This window comes from Agelaius tricolor, unplaced genomic scaffold (assembly GCF_023055355.1).
Source record: "Agelaius tricolor isolate 1412-34295 unplaced genomic scaffold, bAgeTri1.0.p SCAF_6, whole genome shotgun sequence".
In the NCBI taxonomy this organism is placed as follows: Eukaryota; Metazoa; Chordata; class Aves; order Passeriformes; family Icteridae; genus Agelaius; species Agelaius tricolor.
This window is the reverse complement of record NW_027269266.1, coordinates 44,803,362-44,823,266: the sequence shown is the minus strand read 5'-3', so window position 1 is coordinate 44,823,266 and position 19,905 is coordinate 44,803,362. Positions and strand designations below refer to the sequence as shown.

General features: G+C 42.5%; 1 protein-coding gene across 5 annotated transcripts in view; it reads right to left on the bottom strand.

Annotated features, from left to right (window-relative positions):
- Positions 1-19,905, bottom strand: part of BMPER (BMP binding endothelial regulator) — a 147,896-nt gene that overhangs the window by 88,913 nt on the left and 39,078 nt on the right. For all 5 annotated transcript variants that reach the window (XM_071429634.1, XM_071429636.1, XM_071429633.1 and 2 more), the window contains one exon: positions 19,669-19,751. In XM_071429634.1, the coding sequence (XP_071285735.1) occupies positions 19,669-19,751 (83 nt within the window). The remainder of the gene's footprint in view (positions 1-19,668; positions 19,752-19,905) is intronic.

Here is a 19,905-nt window from a genome sequence, read left to right as displayed (position 1 = left end):
TGAAATCCACCCTGTTTTTCAAGGAAAGATGCCCACTGTGTCCCAGGTGTTCTTGAGGCAGCATAAGCAAGAGAGGTGTCTTAGGAGAAGCAGCACAGGGCTCTTGATTTGGCACAGGCATGACACAGCTCATTCCTTACACATACAGGAAGTAGAAACAGCAAAATAAGGATTAAGAGAAATTCCTACCAGGAGCATCCACCAAAATACTATCTATTCTTTCCATGTCATTTAAGAAAGTGTATGGACCAGAAGTAAGAGAATTGTTATTAAAGTGAAAACACAGAAGATAAGGCATCACTCTAGATAACAGCAGTACAATTTGCACGTGAGACCTTTCCCCTCAACTCACTTCTTTCAAACAATTAGGTGCAACCAAAATAAATGTACAGAGGAAGGGATTATTTAGCAATTTCATCCTCTACCCAAATGTGAAACACTTGCTTAGGAAGGGCTCCTCTTCAAAGCTAAATGAAATCTTCTCTGTATTATCCCTCCTATCCATAGCCCTCTCAAACTTTCTTAATTAATTTTACTGCTGGTTTCAAAGAGCACTCAGCATTGGCTCAAATCCCTTTGGATTGCATATCAGCATTAGAAACAGGAGATGTATTACTATTCTCTCTTTTTCTTTTTCCTCCCTTCTTTCTAAGAGGAAGCAAGGAAGGGTAATCAGTCACGTTATCACTCTAGAGAATGAGGCCATTATTGCATCTGAGGCAAACTCTGGACTCCTCATGTAATTTTTACACACACTTTTAACTTGATAGATAGTAACTGTGCTTTTTCTTTTTCCTTTTTTTTTTTTTTTGCTTCCATTCTGGCAAATTCTAACAGAGTCAGTCTATTCCATAATAATCTCATTAAATCAAGACAGGTCTGAATTATGCTTCTTTTTTCTTCCTTTTTTTCCCGCTTTACATGACTTCAGCACCAATTATAATGCCATGATGCTCTCCTCTTCCCTCTCTGTGCTGGAGCAAGCCCCATCTGAGTCCTCTCTCTCTCATGCCACCACAGACCTTGTTTGCTTTAACTCAGCTGCTTGTTGCCCAGGAGTCAAGTTAGGCAAGATGGCTAGACAGCTTCAGGGAGGTGGCCAGAATCTATAAGTTTAGTTAGAAAAATGCTTTCCCAGTACACAGCAGAATTCTGTTGAGAACCTCCAAATGTCTATAATGATGAACCACGAACTGGTAACCTTCTGCCCACTCTTTTCCAGGAGGCACCTATCCACTCTGCTGGAGAGGAGGCTGAATGTAGATGAGTCTGGATCATGCTTTGCTCAGGTAAGAACTCAATGTCAAACACTGCAAGCAAAATCAGCCTCCCAATGGCCCCATCACTACAAGGTCCTCCACACTCAGCGCTGGGCCAGCTTAGGATTCTCATTCCAGTTTTGCTTTGAGTGATGGAAGCAAGAAACAAGAACTGAATTTTGATCTTACAGAGAGACCTAAAAACAGGAAATAAATTGGAGAAGCCCTGAGTGAGATTCATTACCTGAACAAAGCCTCCTACAATTCAAACATGTAAGGCCCATGAAGATGGTATAAAACATTTACCTCACTCCTGACCAAACACGAGAGAAGGGATAAGCAAGAATAAGGGCTGCAGTTGTGATTCTAAGACCACCAGCTGATGGTTGCCTTCCAGACCTGAACATTGCCAGCTGGATGCTCTCCCATCCTCAGAAGTTTGCCAAGTCTATGAGCTTCAGGAAAATGTGGTCAGGTTATCTCAAGCCACCTATACCAGCTGCTTGAGCTTATGCAGCTGATTTTGCCTGGAGCCCATTCAGCAAGTGCTTTCTGGCTCCCTTCCACTGACAGAACTCAGGAGACAGGAACATATGCAAGATGGGAATATCGAGCATCTGGGTATGGTAACATTTTAACCAGCACAGCTGCCGGCAAAGTGAACATCTGTCTGTTGCCCAGGTCTCCTTTCACAAAGAAAAATGTTCTCTCCCACAGGCTCATCTGCATACTATACAAGTATCTGCTCCTTCACAAAGTACCTTGGCCATAGTTAAGTTTGTCCACAGTGCAAATTAGCCCATGCAATGGTTTGTGTTACCATGGCTAGATTCCTTTGTATATCAACAGCTAACTTGAGTATATTGCAGCATCAAGCACACTAACTTATTTTTATTGCAAGTTTTGTGTAAATGAGCCAGAAAAGAACCTGAGAGGAAACAACACCTAGAAGAATATTCTGTATGACTTTTTAGCATGACCAGTACTGTATATATGTTGGTTAATAACAATGTGATTACCTCAAACTACTTCTTTCCTAAAGAACACAACACCTGGTTTGGTTCTTAAAGCTTAAAGTTGTTTTCCACCCAGTAATTAAGTAACTTATCAAGCAGCTGTCCTATACACAGCCAAAGCCATTGCTTACAAACTGTCTGGGGCCCACTCTGAAGCACAGTGGAAGATCTGGAAGCTTCTTAGACACAGCTAACCATATCATGTACACCCTGCATCATGCAAGGGAAGCACTACCACAACTGAATAATGTTGGCTAGGACACAGAGAATTCTAGATTTTGGAAATTCAAACCCCTAGAGCAGATCTTGAGTGTGACGTCAATCCCACCTGAGAATGTGAACCGTGTTACAGAAAGAGCAGTGTCAGGTGGGAGAGGAACACCACCCAGTGCTTATCATGAATCTTTCTGGCCTGGAAATACCCTATTCTCATGCCTCCCAGGCACTGCTGGCTTCACCCAGCACGAAATCACCACTAACACTGCCTGTGTCTCACAGTAGTTTATTTCGCTCCAAGGTGCAATCAATTCTTATTTTACTCCAACTCACACATTCCTACTGGTGATGCCTTTAGGCTCTCCTAGTCTCATGACATCAATGAGAGTCTCTTGCTCTCATTAGCCAACCAAGTTTTCGAATAACTGTGTCTGGGGAGGGAATTCCTGCCTGAGAACATAAGAAGCAACTTCTTCTCTCTGGCTGCTTCACTATGACTTCTATCAAATCCCATTCAGCTTCCCAAGTAAATGCACTTCTGCCTGTTCACCTCCTGCCTTCCCTCCAGCTCAGTACAGCACAGCTCGGAGCATCTCTCAGTTCCCTTTCCACCACTGCAAATTAAACAGAAACTGTGTGCTTTCTACCAGCAGAGAAAGACAAATACATTTGTACTCTGTTTTTTCCATGCTTGGCTAAATACACCTCTGCCATTGTTCCTAATGGTCTGATTTGCAGGAGGAGCAACAGGGAAAAAAAAGTAACCATTCTTTCACCAAACTCCTCAGTATAATGATTCGTTCTTCTAATACATTTCCTGTGTTTTTGAGAATTTTCCATGTTTCAGAGGAAGGTAAATAAATCCTGCAACTCACATGAGTGTTCTATTTTTGACAGTTCTCAAGGATATCAGATTAATGGACAATGTTCAGTACCATGAAAATACTGTGCAAGAAAAGGGAAAAGCCACGCTTCCCAGGAAAATGCCTAGAGATAAAGTGTTCCAGCTTGAAATGTATTTTGCTGCTCTCCTGCTGGCTCTGTGCCTGCCTTCATGTGGGGAGAAAGGATAAGGTGTGAAGCCAGATCAAACTTCCTCTTTTGTCTCCAACAGGACAAGCCACAACTAAGGAAAGAGCACTGTGAATAGGTCCTGCATACAGATGCTTTTCAAGAAAGCAGGACAGGCAATCCCAGTGGAAGGTGAGCTCATACTTAAGCTTGGCTGGCCAAATGCCCATTTTCCCCAGAAGTGTTACCTGTCCAGGGATATAGCTGTAGCTGAGTCATACGGACCTTCCCCACTTCCCAAAATTTTTCATCATTAGAGCTATCACTGAAGTAACACAAAATCATTTATCCCATTTGTAAAAGCTACAAATAATGTGTTCCATCACCCACAGTTAAACTCCAAGCTCATATAGAACTTTTAATCCTGCTCATTCAACATGAGGCATTGCTCTGCTCAGAGGATGCAAGCTCCCAGAACTTGTCATGTTTGTCCAGTTTTCATTTGTAGCTTTTTAATGGTAGTCCAACATCTGTATGTCACATTCTCTCTTTAAAAGCATAATTAAATTTTCAAAGCATGCCATATGCCAGAGTTTTCTCAGTTATTGCTAGTTACTGGAATGGACTTCTTCCTCTCCTTGTTCTTGGAATGTCATCTCTGTAGGTGACCCAGGAAGGTGCTCACCGCTGTGCTCTGGCCACACTGCACTAGCTCATTGGAAAGCTAGCAGTTATTGAGAGCATCCTAATATCCCAGTTAAAGGGACACCACTGTACAGTAAATATGTGCCACATCAGTGATAAGCAGCCTTACCAGCAAGAGAGAACAAGGGTTGAGAAAGCACAGGCTATAGCAGTAGTGGAGCGAAATAAAAAACAAAACACTAAATGCATGATTATACATTTAGTAAATAACAAATTACCTCCTTCATCTGCCCCAAAATTTCAGGCACCTTTTCTACTTCTAAATCAAGCCAGTCTCCCTCTTCATCCTGAAGAGAGCCTGTGGCTTCTGCTGAGACAGCACTGGCCTCCTCCTCTCTCCTCTCTCTTCCACTGTGCTCTCTCAGGGGAGTGGGATGGCCTAGAGCCAAACCCGTGGCATTTCTTCAAACTATATCCAACCCTAAAATGCCTTTGACCCTCTGACTTCTGCTTACTGCATGATGGGGCTCTATGCAATGTTACAGGGATGAAGTCAACCTGGCCTACCCAAGGTTCTGTAACTGATAGTTTTACTGTGCTTTTTAATCACCACATTCCTGGCCTCAGCATCTCTTACAGTCAGCTGAAGAAGCGGTGATAAAACTTGATATATGGTATTAGGAAGAATATTAAATTAACACCTGCTTATAGGAAGTGCTGGAGACAAGACACATGCCCAGATGAACCATTCTTCTGCCTCAATCTGTCAATCCTTATGTCTGAACAAGCAAACTGAGGTTTCAGATACACAAAGCCCCTAAACAGGCTATTGTAGCAGCAGGCACAATGGAAAGATGTCCATAGGAGTCCTAGAGAACACCAAAACACTGGCTAAGTAGCCGAGATATTTCTTTTTAAATATTCAATTGCGAGTGAATTGGTGATGACTCAAAATAAACAACCTTCTTGTCTCCCTGTGAAAAGCCAGAGCTGCCCCCAGAGAAATCCATGTGGGTGCTTCTTCCCAGGGTTAGCAAGGCATTCTCTACTAGAGTGAAAAGGAGAGAAAGGAAAGTGGAAAAGGAAAAAAAACCTACATTTTGTTCTACATGTCTGCTACACCATCCCCAGGCCCTTCACGTCAGAGACAAGGGAAATAAAATGTAAATGGCAATTACTAGGGCATAGACTAGTTCTCCTTCTAAATTATAACAGTACTTTGGACAGGCACTCCTAATTACTTACTTCATGGGGTGGATCTTCCTGCTAACTCACCTGAGAGAACAAGAAGAGTAAGTAACTTCTGGCACTGTTTCCCCTTCTGTTTTCCAGGTGGTTGCAAATGCTTCCAGTCCCTTAAATCCTTCCCAGCCTTGCAAAAATTGAAGTATTGTCGAGTTTAAGGTTGTAGTTTAAACTTGTCCTCTAGGTGGTGACTTCAGTGGCGATGTGACTGCTGACTAGCTGACACACCCACTGACCAGCCACCACTTCCTAAGTCAAGCCCTCTGCCCAGGAACCTGCTCATCCCATGCTGGTTTTAGCTTGCTTCCCTGCCTGGGCACACCTTACCCATCAAATTAGCCCAAAAGAAGATATGTCAAGTGTGGATAACCCTGCAGCAAAGCTGTTGCATCCTGTTAACATCCTCTGCAAGGAGGCAGAGAGGCTGCAGCTGCCCCTTGGGAGTCTGCATGTGTGGAAAGGCATTTCAGAGCTCTTTACACATTGTGAGTTAATGACTGGTGATTTCATTTATCTTCATTCTGATAATAAATAACAACTCCAACTTAGCACTTGCAGCTGACTAGCCTCCCACTCAATACTGCCTTTCTCCTCAGCAGAACACAACTGTTCAGGTTTCATTCCTTTGTATTCTCCTATAATTTTAATTAGGCTGAAAACCAAAAGCCATAAGTTAATGCCTGTTGTTCCAGTATTGCCAGTTTTTAATCAGTCTGCATATGCAAAAGTTTATTTCAAAAACTGCACTGTCACCAGAAATCAAATCCAACAATTTTACTCTGGTGACCTGAGTTTCATTACCAGAGAAATGATGACGGGGAGAGGCGAAAGCAGAGAACAGGAGCACTCGTAAAAGGCCTCACTAGCACAAATACACACACAGGAACACCACCAGCTGGGAAGTCAGCTCATACAGAAAAAAAAGGGTCAAGTACTTTCAGGTTCTAGGGAATTATATTTAAATCAGGGTTTCACTGCATGCAGAAACAGAGCTGCTGGAATCTCTGAATGTGGCTCCTATTAAACGTCTGTTATTAATTGCCCAGTTAGTCATAGTTGGCCATTTCTCTGCTTAGGAGCTGCTGAACTCAAGGGCAGCCCACCAGGCTGTTGTAGCCCTTCACAGTGCATTTCTACTGGTAAGTTATTGGCACAAGGGGTAACTACTCCATCTTTATAACTCTGCATCAAACACCCCCTTCTGCAGCTCCCTGTGTGGCTGGCAAAGGCCGGCGTCCCTGGGCCAGGCTGGGTGGCAGGCCAGGCTCAGCCTCTCTCCACCCCATACAGCCGGCCCAGGGCCGCACCAGGCCCAGGGGGATAATTTGGTGCCCATTTCCCCTCTCTGCTGTCTCCCTGCAGCTTGGTTATGGATCTCAGGCACACCTCGGTATGATGCGTGCCCTGGCTCGGGCTGAGCCACCAGGCGTGGCTAAGGTGACCCTGCTGAGCCCCTGCGGGGTCAACATCACCCATCTAAACGGGTCACTCTGCACCCGACAGGCTTCACCTCTCTGACCTCCTTCTCACTTTACGGCTCCTGGTCTTTTTCACAAAATCTGCCATCACAAGCCGGTTTCCATGTTGTTTGTTCGTGAGGCGGCCCCTGGCAAGCGCGCGGGGACTGCGGAGCGAGGCTCCCTCCTCCCGCGGCCGCCAGGTGGCGCTGGGCAACAGCGCCGAGACCCCGCGGGGCCGCGCCCGGCAGCGCCGCCTGGTGGCGGGGCGGGAACGCGCACCCAGCCACGGAGGGGCGCGGGGCCCGCGGGGACACGGGGGGGACACGGGGGGCACACGGGGGGCACACGGGGGGCACACGGGACACAAGGATCCAGGGACATGGGGACCCCAAGGGCACCGAGGGCCGTGTACACAAGTGCACCCCTCCATGGGCACGCAGCCGCACGCGTGCAGGACACAGATCCACACACGTGCGCAGACAGAGGGACCCACAGGCTGCTCCAAGAAAGAACAAGAGAACAAAAGAATGAGCAAAAGAACAAGAATGAAAGAACAAAAGAAATATTTTTTTAAATGCTCTCTCTCCCCACGACCACTACTCCCCTCCCCCCCCCCATTCATCCCTTTTTCTCGATATGGCAAAGCAATCCATTTAGATGAAACTTTCCATTTGGCCTCCAAGCCTTTATGCAGGATGTTAAGGTAAAGCTTGCCAGTATTTGCTCTTGAGTATCAAAACAGTAAGTTACAAACACAGGACTCAATCTGTCTCTGAGTTAGCACTACTGAAATGAACCTAATTAAACCAGGAAATCGTGGGTTGTGTGGGATTACACAAAAACCAGTTTGTTTTTCAAAATTTAGAGATAGCACATAGTCATCTCCAAAGACAGCAGTCTGCTGTTTTGACAGCACACTAGCAATAGGTGATAAAATTATGCAGTGGACATAATTAGTTCCTCATTTTTATCCCATCCAACTCAGTTCCTGGATTCCATTTTTATGAACAAAGTTATCTCAATTTTATCATGGAAAACCACATTCTTTTAAATATTTGTAACTTTTTAAGTTCAGCATCATTTAATTCAGATAAAAGGAGGAGACATGGAGTCTAAATGAAATTTGGATTAAAAGGACTAGAAAAAACTTCTATAAGCACCAGCATTTCAAAGCCAGTGCTGTTGAGACTTTCTCATTTGAGAATGAGGTGGTGGAATTCATCACTGTCTTATTTGAAGACACGTACATTTTGGAGCCAAATTCAAAACTAAGAGCACAATCATAAGTTATCATTTTTTTTAAATTCCATCCTGTTTCTTTTCATTGCTTTCATTCCTGTACTGAAATGCTGAAACCCTGAATGCTAAAAAAAACTCCAGCAACTTCATTTCTGTCAACAGACTGCAAAAAAAATCTTGATAATATTTCATAGGGCTGACACATCCTCATTCTGGTATTATGGCTGTTGAAGACAAATTGTCAAACTCCTACACATTTTCAACATATTGGTTCTGATTTATTAAGCCAGTAATTTTGAAAGCTATCATAGAAGACTAAATTTCATTCAAATTCCTGTTCAGCACTGGGGAAATGGGGAAGCAGAGTTAATGCATTTCATATTATACACTACCCAGAGATTGTGTGCTTAAATAATTTTGAATTAATAGTATTAAATTGTTATTTATTTTGTAGTTGAACCACAAATATGCTTGTTGGCATTCCAGATATGAATATTTCAGGCTATTCTGACTAGGCATGTGTGGTATGCTATGTTTTATTTTAGTTTTCCTTCTGTGGGCAATTGTCATCCCTAGGAGAAATCTGCTATCTGATCAAAGTTGATATGAACTTCAAATGAGATTTTAGAATTTTTTTTATGATACTGACTTAAAGCTCCTACTCCCATCATGACTGGTTTACTTTGTTTGCAAGAGCACAAATACCTTATAAATCCTGGACACCAGAAATTATTAATTCTCTTTTTGCCTTTGCTTTCATCTGCCCACTTCTAGGATATAGCTTATGCATGCTTCCTCACCATAATAAATGTAAGTATTTAAAAAAGGTAGAGCTCAAAATGAAGGAGGGATGAGGATTTTGTGGGGAGCTGGGAATTACAGATTTTAATCTCTGTACTGTCTGGATATCCCTGGGTTTTCCTGGGCAAGCCAGCACCTTTGTTTTCTGTAGCAGCTCTGGGGTGCCAGCCAGTTGGAGCCCTGCTTGCTTCCTTAGAGCACTGTGTGCTTCACACATTATTTTGCAACCACCACATCATGAAGGACAAAATTATTCCCTAGGCATGACTTGGCTCCCTTCTGCTAAACCTTGTTCCATACTGAGAAGGGAACATCCTCTCTGTTTGGAACCCATTGCCCTACAAGAAAAATCAGACTAGCAATCAAAAACTTATTATAATCAGAGTATACCAGGCACTGAAGTCTGAAGAGCAGTATCAGGGAACAAGCAAGTCAAATCCAAGTCAACTTTGGGAACTTTGCCATCTTTCCATAAGTTTGAAGAAAGTCTGAGATAAGGATTTCCCAGAGACTTTCAGCAATGAGAGGCACATGGATAAGATATTTAGAAATAGAAACAGGCACTCATTATGAAAACTGCAAAAAGTCCCTTTGGTCATATTAAAAGTACCTTTAGATATATTAATAGTATCCTCATTAGCCTCTTCTCTGACTCAGAGAAACACTGCAAGATGCTGTTCTCAACAGAATGACAGCAAATGTGTTACACAGGTTGATGATACTTCTGTGGATGTACAAGAGTGTTTCTTCTCCCTCCATCCTCACACAAGCCTATAACTTATTACTCATTTTATATAATCACTTGCTGTTACCTCTGCTGCACTGAATACTCAGGAAGTGAAAATGTGTCCTCCAAATACCACAAATGCTAAAGCTCCAAGCAATGGCAACTCGAACATGGAGTAAAACCCCACAGCCCGTACTTCAGGAGGCAGAGCTATTACTGCAGACCACAAGGAATGTAACACCACCACGGGGAAAGAAAATGCCTCCCTGGCTTGGTTTCCACCAGGTGTCAACTTTTATGGGCCCTATTCCCACTTAGCTACTTCATAAAATGCTCTCAAAGTTAGAATCAGGCTCACAGTCAAAAGAGACAAAGTCACAGCAGCAGATGCTGTGTAAGTCTTGCTGATACAAGACTTTACATGTGCCTGTCAACTACAAAAAGCAGTGGAGAATAGAAGATATAATAAACATGGGATTTTCCCTCCCTGCATCATCCCAGACATACACATACTTGCTTAAGTGCAGCACTAAAAAACCTAGAGGGGGAGGAATGGTAATTGCAAGAACCTTTGGGAATTTAAAAAACTGACCTCAAAAGACAGGGAGCAGGGCAGTTCAGCTGGCTGCTGAAAGAATAAATAGTACATCAACAACTGAGACTGCTAGGAAGAATTGCTATTCATCTGCATCCAGGAGAAGGAAAGTTATGCTGCCCCTAGGAGAGAGGGCAGAGAACAGACAGAGCACTGAAAAGAAGAAAATCCTTACACTTCTTGCAGTTAATTATTTTTGCATGCCTTAACTCATTTTCAAATTTTTGTTGAGAATATTGAGTATATGGGTGCAAGGCAGAGGGTAGTAAAAGGAACAAGACTCTCCTCATTTTTATGCTCTCAGAGTTGAGACTGGCTCTGTTTTTTCCTGTGAAGAAGGATTCTGTTGGCAAAGGCACATTAGCTTCTGTCCTACTCTCAGAAAATTCCTGATGCTGTGTTCTGGAGAAGGAAAAGAAAAAAGGGAAAAGGAACCATACAAAGCATGCAAGCTACTTAAATCCTTTTGGGCTCCAATGCCTCAAACATGAGATCTGAGTGCTGGAAATCTGGTCTTTCAATTGCATCGACTCTGACACCCAAGTAGGGGCAATAAAGAAATTTCCATGCCAATGATTTTAGCACAAAATAACAAGTAATGCCAGTAACTCCAGTTAAAAAAAAAAACAAAAAAAAAAACAGCACATGCACACACACACACATCTGCTTTCTGTAGAAAATCTTGATGCTTCGTTACAAAGCTTCTGGCAGAGAGCTGAAAACTTCTTGGGTTTTCAATGAACCTTGGAGTTGTTAAGTTTAATGGTGTTCTAGTCATGTTTGGGGACAGAAGTTTAGGTACCGTGGGAGTGGAACTTCCTGGAAGAAAGCTAAGACATTCAGGAAATTTCTATGGCTGGAGTTAGAAAGCATTTTTAAGGCATCACCTTTCATATTCAGGCACCCACACCAGAAGCTGGGTGTTTACATCCCACTCCTGACCCTTTGCTGCCTGCAAGGATTTCTGCAACTTTGCTTCACATTGATGTACCCACAGCAGAGTGCCAAGGATGTTGATAGTTTAGCACCTAGTCACATTCTATTTCTGACAGGTTAAACCCAAGGGAGTAAATCACTGTCATGTCTCAAAGCACTTTCTTTTTTTCCTTTTCTGTTTCCCATGTCTATTTTGACAGCCAATGAATTATTCTGCCTATTCTGCTCTCAGCCTAACAGGATGCATTGTATGAAAAAGTTACAGCCTGTCACAATCCTGAAAATAATTTGCTGGGTATCATTTTACTCCCCTTGACTATCCAATGTGTTTGTCTCAAATCATTAAATAAGGCAAAAATAGTAAGTATTTTTGCTAACATTTAAAAAGTTGATGGAATCCAAGGAGCTTTAGCTATCCTTTCAATACAACTAGTTTGTTTTTAAAAATGTTAATTTATCACATTTCCAGCTGGAGACTAGTTTATCAGTTAAAGCTGGAAACCTACTCTCTTATCAACACAAAATGCTTCAAGAACAGAAAACAAAAACAATGCTGTAGGATGCAGTAGAAAGAGCAAGGAGAATTTAGGTGGAGCGATAGTAAGTCAAAATGGAATTTGGCAAGCACACTAGAGCTCAACAGCAATTCAAACTTATTGATCCCAAGTTTCACTTTACATCTTCTACAAAATATATTAAATAGGAACAATGTCAACAACAATAACATGATTAACTAAAATAATTCAATACCCAAAGTGGTACAAGGTCAAACTTAAGAAAGACAGGTGGAAAATCACAGAATTTCAGAATATTCTGAGTTGGAAGGGACATACAAGGATCATTGAGTCCAGCTCTTAGGTGAATAGCCCATACAGAAATCAAACCCACAACCTTGGTGTTATTAGCATCATGCTGTAGCCAACTGAGCTAATATTCATTTTCATTCAAAACTAGGTTGCATAAGGTCTTGAGCAACCTGGTCTAGTGGGAGCAGAGGTTGGACTAAGTGATGTTTAAGGTCTATTCCAATCCCTTAACATTCTGTGATTCTATGATAAAACCTAAAGCCCCATATGTAACAATATATTTTCTCCAATACTTTATTTCATTTTTTGCTTTTGAAATCAGAGAGAGGAAAACAAGTAGGTGCTATGCAGTTAATTAAGCTCTCCTGTAAATTAATTTACTAGGATTGTGTGTACTAAACCATCTTTTCTAAGGACACAGAGGGCTGTGTGCAAGTTTAAAATCATTAACTATTGTTATCTGATAACAAGCCCCAAACCTGTGACATCCAAGTTTATTTAAACTGAAAGGATGACAAACATGAAAGGCAAGCACTCCTACTCTCTTTTCAGCCTTCCCTTCATTGTACCACCAGCCAAAAGGGTCTTGGACTCTCCATAAAATGTTTGGCAAACAAAGGCCCTGTTAATTGACAAGCTATTGCTTTTACTGCTTCCTACCACAATTTGTAGGAATCTTTTAGACCCAAATCAATTCTGCACACAAGCCTTCCCACGAGATGCCACACGCATTCTCATTTGAAGCCACTTACAAGAACTGCTGCAGCCTCTCTCATAAAACCTTTGTCTTCACTGGGCACTTCTGGAACCACGTGCAAGCTTTTCATCCCCTGACAGACAGCAGGTTCCTTTTTTTGCTTGTTTGCTTACTTTAACCAGGTTCTTTGTTTTCTGCCATCTTACTGCTTTGTTTTTACTTGAAGATAGATCCTTGCCTTTGCAAGGAGTGAGTTACAGCAGAGATGTTTGCAGTCCTCATTGCACCCCAATGCCCATAAAAAATAGTCCTCTCATCAGAAGCTGCCTGTTAACAGCTCTCCTTTATTGCTAAAGCTCAGTCTAGTTAATTCTTCTTTGTCAGTAAGAATAATCAATCTCAGCCTGTTAATTAGGAAAAGTTTAACAGGGAACAGACACCTGACAGCATAAGCTCTGTTCCTTTTTCTTTCAGGAACAACAGCAACCTGCACTCGTGGTATAAGCCCTTATTATCACCATTTAAAAGTGGTCAGCATTATTGTTTTCTTTATATGCTTTAGGAATGCAAAATCCACCCTGCTTTGTGTATTTATTTCCTTTAAATGACAAGAAGTCCTGGACACTTTTTTTCTGTACTGCAATGCCCTGTTCAGGAGTATTGTTAATCAGCATTCATTTGGGCCACTCAGGTAGCCAAGAAGCTTTAAGTCTTTCATGGCTTCTAGTGTCACTTAATTCATTCACTATCACAATACCATCTTTGATCATAAAACTGGAAAGACAGTCTCTGTCTAAACAAGAGCATTATAAAGTTAGAGCACTTTCCTCCAATTCCTCAGCATTTCTACCCTCGTTTTCTAACAGGAGAAATTCCCCACAGAAATCTGCTAAATCATGCTTTCATCTTTCTTCACATTTCTTTTTCCACATTTTTTTCCTCTCAGGGACAGAATACAGGTCTTTAGAGTATAAAGCACAACATGCTCATACATGTCATCTCAGAAATAGTAACTGGGTAGTGCTACCTATATGAAACGATGGACAAGGAAGAACAGCTGAGGCAGACTCCTCTGACTGCACAGCCAGAGGAACAAGGACCATGCTGAAGCATGGAAGGAAAATTTGAGCTGAACCCTGAAGAGTAGGAGGGGCAAGAAAAAAGGCTTAAGGAAGAAAGAAATGGATATGAGAAAGAGGCTGTGTGTTCTGAGCCCATGATCCTTAAAGAGTATTCTATACCTTCAGGGAGCTGCTCAATACCTCTATTCCCTTGGGAATGCACCCAAACAGGGCACAGTCTCTCGCTGCATAGAAAGACTCATTTGATCCCCACCAAAATTAAAAGTATGATGAAGGGCTTCTGCAGCCTGAGCTGGGAACACACTCTGAGTAGGTGAGCTAGGAAACTCTGCAGGTAGGAGAGACATAGGATGAAAGCCAAGTATCCACAGAGGGAGGAAATGAGACTTTAACACAGAAAATTGTTTCTGAAATTCTAAGATCTTAAGTGCTTATGAATAAAAATTATTTACACTGAATCATGCCCACTTGTACTGCTATGCCACAGTCTACTGCTATTTCAGAAAAATTGTTAATATTTTTAGTATTTATTTTTAACTTTGCTTCTTGACTCCTATTAAAATAATTTTTAACTTTTTCTCAGAGGTGTGTTTTTTGAGAGAAATCAGAAAAAAATATTTTAAATGGCTATGCATGTTGATAAAAGAAAAAACACACTGGTTTTAACCTTTTCTTTTTAAATGTCCAAATTTTTTTTGAAACACTGGTATTTCCAAAATTTAAGGAATTTAATATTTTAGACATGGCCTAGGTAGTGTACAATCCCCATGAAAGCAGGTATACCTTTTGAAGTCTGAAGAAAATCAGATAAAGGAAATATAAATAACAGGAGAATGCCTGTCTCCATGCTGCATTATTTTACTCGCTGAAGTTCAGCACATACCAAGTCCTTGGTCTTCCACACCCACCTTCACAACCACACTTCACCCACCTGCAGGACTGTTTTTTTATTAGGCTACTGGGAAGGCCAAACTCTCTAGCCTTGCAAAAAGCCTGCAAACAAAACTATGGGGTATTCCCAGAGAGACACAGTGACCAACCCTCCACATCCCATTTCTGAACACTGCCTTTTGCATCTCCATTTGCATCCACCCATAAACCAACCACTTCACTTATGTCACTAACTTTGAAAATGTGAACACTGCTCCTACCAAAAGACCAACTCTTTGCTTTTCCACCCCTCACTACAACTGCTTGTCTCTGTTTCTTAGCCCCAGAGTAAGGGCAGACAGTGTCTGCTGCAGTTTGGAGCTGAATCAAAGCAGCTGAAGTTCATGGAAATTTGGGAAGATCAGCATTTGGCACTGCACTAAGGATGGAAATTTGAATTTGAATTATCCTCAGCCTTCACTAAGGATACATTTAATTCCGCGTTCCCCTGAGCTTCCCAGTAGGCTGGCGTACCTCCCCCACTGTCTTTTGTGGTGGGAATGTTTTCCAGCAGCTCCCAATACCAGCTAAAGCCAAGCCTTTAAAGCAGTTATCAGGGTGCTTAATCACCCAGCTGACTGCAGGGGCAGGATCGGTCTTGGCTATCTTCAGCCATCTCTGGGGCCAGGAGCTGGGTAGGCTCCTCCTCGAGTTAGTGGAGGAAGATAAGCATCTGCAGAGAGTAATCTATCCCACCTCTCTCTCTCCCTGAATTAACTGAAGAGGAGCCCAGATAAGTAGTTCAGATCAGACATATTACTTCTGAATAGCTGCAGCTAGACAAGATTAATTCCACCCTCAGCATCCAAAACACTTACATATGTAGTTTCTCATTACTTATCACAGCTGAAACGTCTGTTACTCATTGATTTAGAAACAGATTTTGCCGCTGTGATTTCCTTTTCTTTGTGCAGAATGTTTATTATTCAGTATTTGTATCCTTGCATGCAGGAATATAAGTGACAAGACATTTCCTGCACACACACAGACCCACAGTACACCTGCAGACCAGTAGCTGGGCACATCTTGAAACCCTCTGAGCAGTGGTTTAAAAGCCCTCGATGATGAGGCAAAGGAGATTGAGCAGAAGCTCCTTTTTGACTCAGCTCTCCAAGAGCCTCCAATCCCTGTGCTCTGCTTCCAGCTATTTGGGTTTTATTCCTTCCAAATCATTTTGGAAGAGCAGCTAGGAGGACAACACTGCTTTTGTGAAATGATGCTGTTTGGGGACCAAACTCACATAACCACCCTGCTGATGGTCGTCCCTGGGACACGTCTCTCTGCAGGACAGACAGACAGCGCAACTTTTCCCACTCCCAGCAAGGCCATAACCCAGCCTCCATTTCCCAAGCAGGTCCGCTTCCCTTCTCCCGGCAGGGGTGCGGAGTGAGGCCGGCGCAGGGCTGCGCTCCCGGCGTGGCGGTGCCTCGCACGGGCGCATGCCTCGCATGCCGCAACACGCAGCGCCCACGGTCTGGGCAACAGCGCTCAAAGGAGTCAAAAGGGGCTACTTATGAGTTTGGATACTACCACCTAAAGATAAGCTTCTCCATGGTTACCGCTCTCATGCAAGGTCACTCTCCTGCCAAAACTCCTCTCCTCCCTCCCTAGCCCTGTCTCCTTCCCCCTCCGCTTTTTTTTTTTTTTCCCAAACGTGCTACATCAAAGGAGAAAATGAAAACATTTACGATAATCATAGTCTGACTATTTTAATGCAGGCTGTAGGAAAGGAAACATGTAAGCCAAGTGCTCTTACTGTGCAAGCAGAAACACACTCTCGACCTCATAAAAGTAGTATCTGAGAAATAACACTTGATTAAAGAAGCCAGTCCTTCATTTAAGTAGGTGCTTATGGTAGGGAAAACAGCCAGGGTTTCTCTAGAACAGGCCACTGGCCTATCACGAAAAGCAGGAACAGGCCAGACAGATGAATTATAGTGAGACAGCTGGGTTTCAGCCGGGGTGCGAGGAGATCCCTATTATCCCGTCCACCTTTCCTACACAAATGCCTCTCCCCAGGGAAACTGAGTCATTAAAAGCCAGCTCGTTCACTCCTGACAGGCAATATGCATTGAGTGAGAGGTGATACATTCTCATTTTCAGCAAGAAATCTTAGTGGCCCCAAGGAGCAGCTCACTTAGGAGAGCGGTAATGGAATACAGGGCCTTTCATCTCCACCTCGCTGCCGCGAGCACCGCCTGGCTCAGTAACAGCCCAAAAGTTATTAGTTAATGGCTGGTTTCGCTGACCTCCATGAAATGAGCTTGGTGGGTTAGGTCTGGTTTTCAGTAGACAATAGCTAGGACCACAAGTGGTGTTAAACAGGAACCACATTAATGAGTTGAGCACCCAGCAGGTAAGGTCTGAGTGAATTTCCCAGGTGTAGCCATGCCGTTGCTCTCTCTGCCCTCCAGGGCCATGGAACACATAGGAAGCCCTGTAACTGGCCAGTCTGCTTCACCCAGATGGGGACCCCCAGCTCCCAGGATCCCATTTATGTCTTTATTTACACAAACAATGTGTTAAAAACAAATAAACAAACAACAGCCATTTCACATTCTTTGGGAGCTCAGTAGGATCTAGTCGGCACCATTTGGAGCTGATAATACCACAAACCTGACCTACCAAAGTGCTGTCCAAAAATGTGTTCCCACAGTCCTGATCTGAAGATGTGTACTTACTTCTGGGTACATCATTTTGCAACAACAAAATCCCTTTATCTAAGTAATTCCTCATTTTAATACATTTAGTGAGGTCAACCTTAGCAGATCAACCCTACATCTCTCCAGGAAAACAAACCACAGCCATCCCTCTTTACTTTCTTCCTGTTCAGTGGTATCTGTAGTCCCAAGTTTGAGCTACCCCTGGGACAGTGATGGTCTGTGGACTCCAGAACTCTATCATTTGAAGAGCTTGCTCCCAAGGAAACGCAGAATTCACCCTGAAGTGAGAGTAGCTGGATACCATGTATAAAGTATAACATTCCCGAAGTACCTTAGCAACACTTCGTGCTACTTCCTATGCCAAGTTTCCACAAAAGACTGAAATCCCAGAAAAAATATAACTTGGGTTGAAGAGCTTCTATCCATCTGTTAAAGCCTGCACAAATTACAGCACATCACACACAAGCCTGTTTCTATCACCTTGCATGAATAGATAGGTATCTTCAAATAGACATCCATCCACCAACTGCTTAGATAAGAGATTCACTGAGGACCCATTCCCAAAAGGGATGCAAAGCAGGCAGCAAACTGCTATCACAGCCCTGAGAATGCCCCCTTTATTTACTTCAAATTTAAATCACATAGGAATAAGCACAGTTTCCATTTCTGGGGGAGACTGGCAAGAGGGTAAAAAAGACTCTGCAGAAAGACGGAAGGAAGGTCTGGTGTGGCTTACACATTGATGCTCTTTAGCTGTCAGAAAGATTCAAATGGAGAGGTGGACATTTTAAACAGATGCCATTAACATCCAAAACAATCATGGTGTCTTTCTTGGAAGGGATAGTTAAGTGGTTTTAAACTTCTTACTCTCAATAGTTGATGCATTCCCTTCTCTAACACAGCTGAGACTGGTAACTCAAAGTCAGATCTTCAGGTGTGACCCTTTATTCTTTTATTTCTTTACACTGCTCTCCAGTGTAAAGGTACCTCCCTCCAATGCTCTTCTCTGCACAGAAGCTTCTGACAGTCAGAGAACAAAGGAAAGTTGATCAAGGAGATGCTGGTACACCATTAACTGGGCAATAGGCAATGTCTGTACAGTACTTATGAAAGAGCAAAGCAGAACCCAAAAAGACTCAAGCATGTCTCCACAGACTTCTCAACCATTCAGACCTGCCTTACACTGAGGAACATAAGGAAAGCCAGAGTGTAAAGCTGCTGCTTTACAGCTGAAGTGAGAAAGGGACCCACTAAGTACAGAGGGAGTTCTCAGCCTGAGACTGAAGGCATTCAGCAGAGCAGGAGCCCAGGGCATATATCACTGTGACATGTGTGATGTTTTCGTTATTACAGGATTAAAACTTTCTTAAAAAATTACCTTAGCACCCTGATCTCTGCAGGATCAGTGATGACTTAGTGTAAATTAATTTTGCAGATTACCAGGAATTTTTTCCCCACAGAACAGTTCAAGTACTCTGCAGCAGCTTCATTAAATCACTGTGTATGTGTAAAGTTACATCAATTTTTGAAGTCTATCATTCCCTCCTCCTTTTTTGATTTTATTTTAATGATGCAGGAGAACTGTATCTGGTACTGACTAATTTCTTGGCATTCTACTGAAATGTATAGCCTTACATATTTTGCTGATAACCGGCCCACAAATTGCAACAAAAGCAGCAATTTGAACTTTGTGTTTTGCTCATCTCACAGATTACAGAAAGGAAGCCAAAGCTATCCGCCCCAACTCATACAGCATTATCTTTTAACTTAATGGAAGTGAAAAAGAAGTCTGCACTCATTACTCAAAGGACACAATTATTACTTCCTCTCTATATTGTTGCTAGTCAAGAATAAAATCCAGGATATGACCTTTTCATCAAGCATCAAGCCAAAAATCCACCTGGGACAGCCACAGGAGGCAACCCTCATTCTTTCACTCAGTAATTCAGAGCAAAGGCCCTTGTTGTATGTAGTTGAAAGGAATCCTTGGAAAAGTTTGGCTTAAGGAAGCATCTAATAAATGCTGATCAACAGATGAAGGCCAAAAAGATTTCTGTCTCCTCCTGCATGATCCTATCACAAAAAAGGCACAGCTAATTCAACAGATCAGCCCTCTTCCAAATAACCTGCTCCACCTGCATACAGTGGAAAAGATTATAAACTCAAATTGTGAGTGATACAATGTATTAATGCCATAAATTCTTCAACAGAGACCTGAATTCCAAGAGAAGAAAACATAATAGTGTGGGATTCCTTATATTTTTTGCTTTGTTATGGCAATAATAATGTGCCTTTTGAAGTTCATACAGGGAGATACAATGCCAAAAGGCAAATACTTACAATACAAGAGCACTTGGTACATTTATTTCCTTCAGGCCTAAATTCTTCTCCTTCATTGTAAAGTCTCCCTTCAAATACACAACCTGGAAAACAGCATTTGAATAAGTTTGGCTCAAGGTAGAATGCTGAGTTTTCTCCCTAACACTCCCCACCATACAACAATATGAAAAGTAAATCGTACCATCGTCTCCAATACAGAATCATGGAATTGTTTCAGGTGGAAAAGACTCCCAAAAT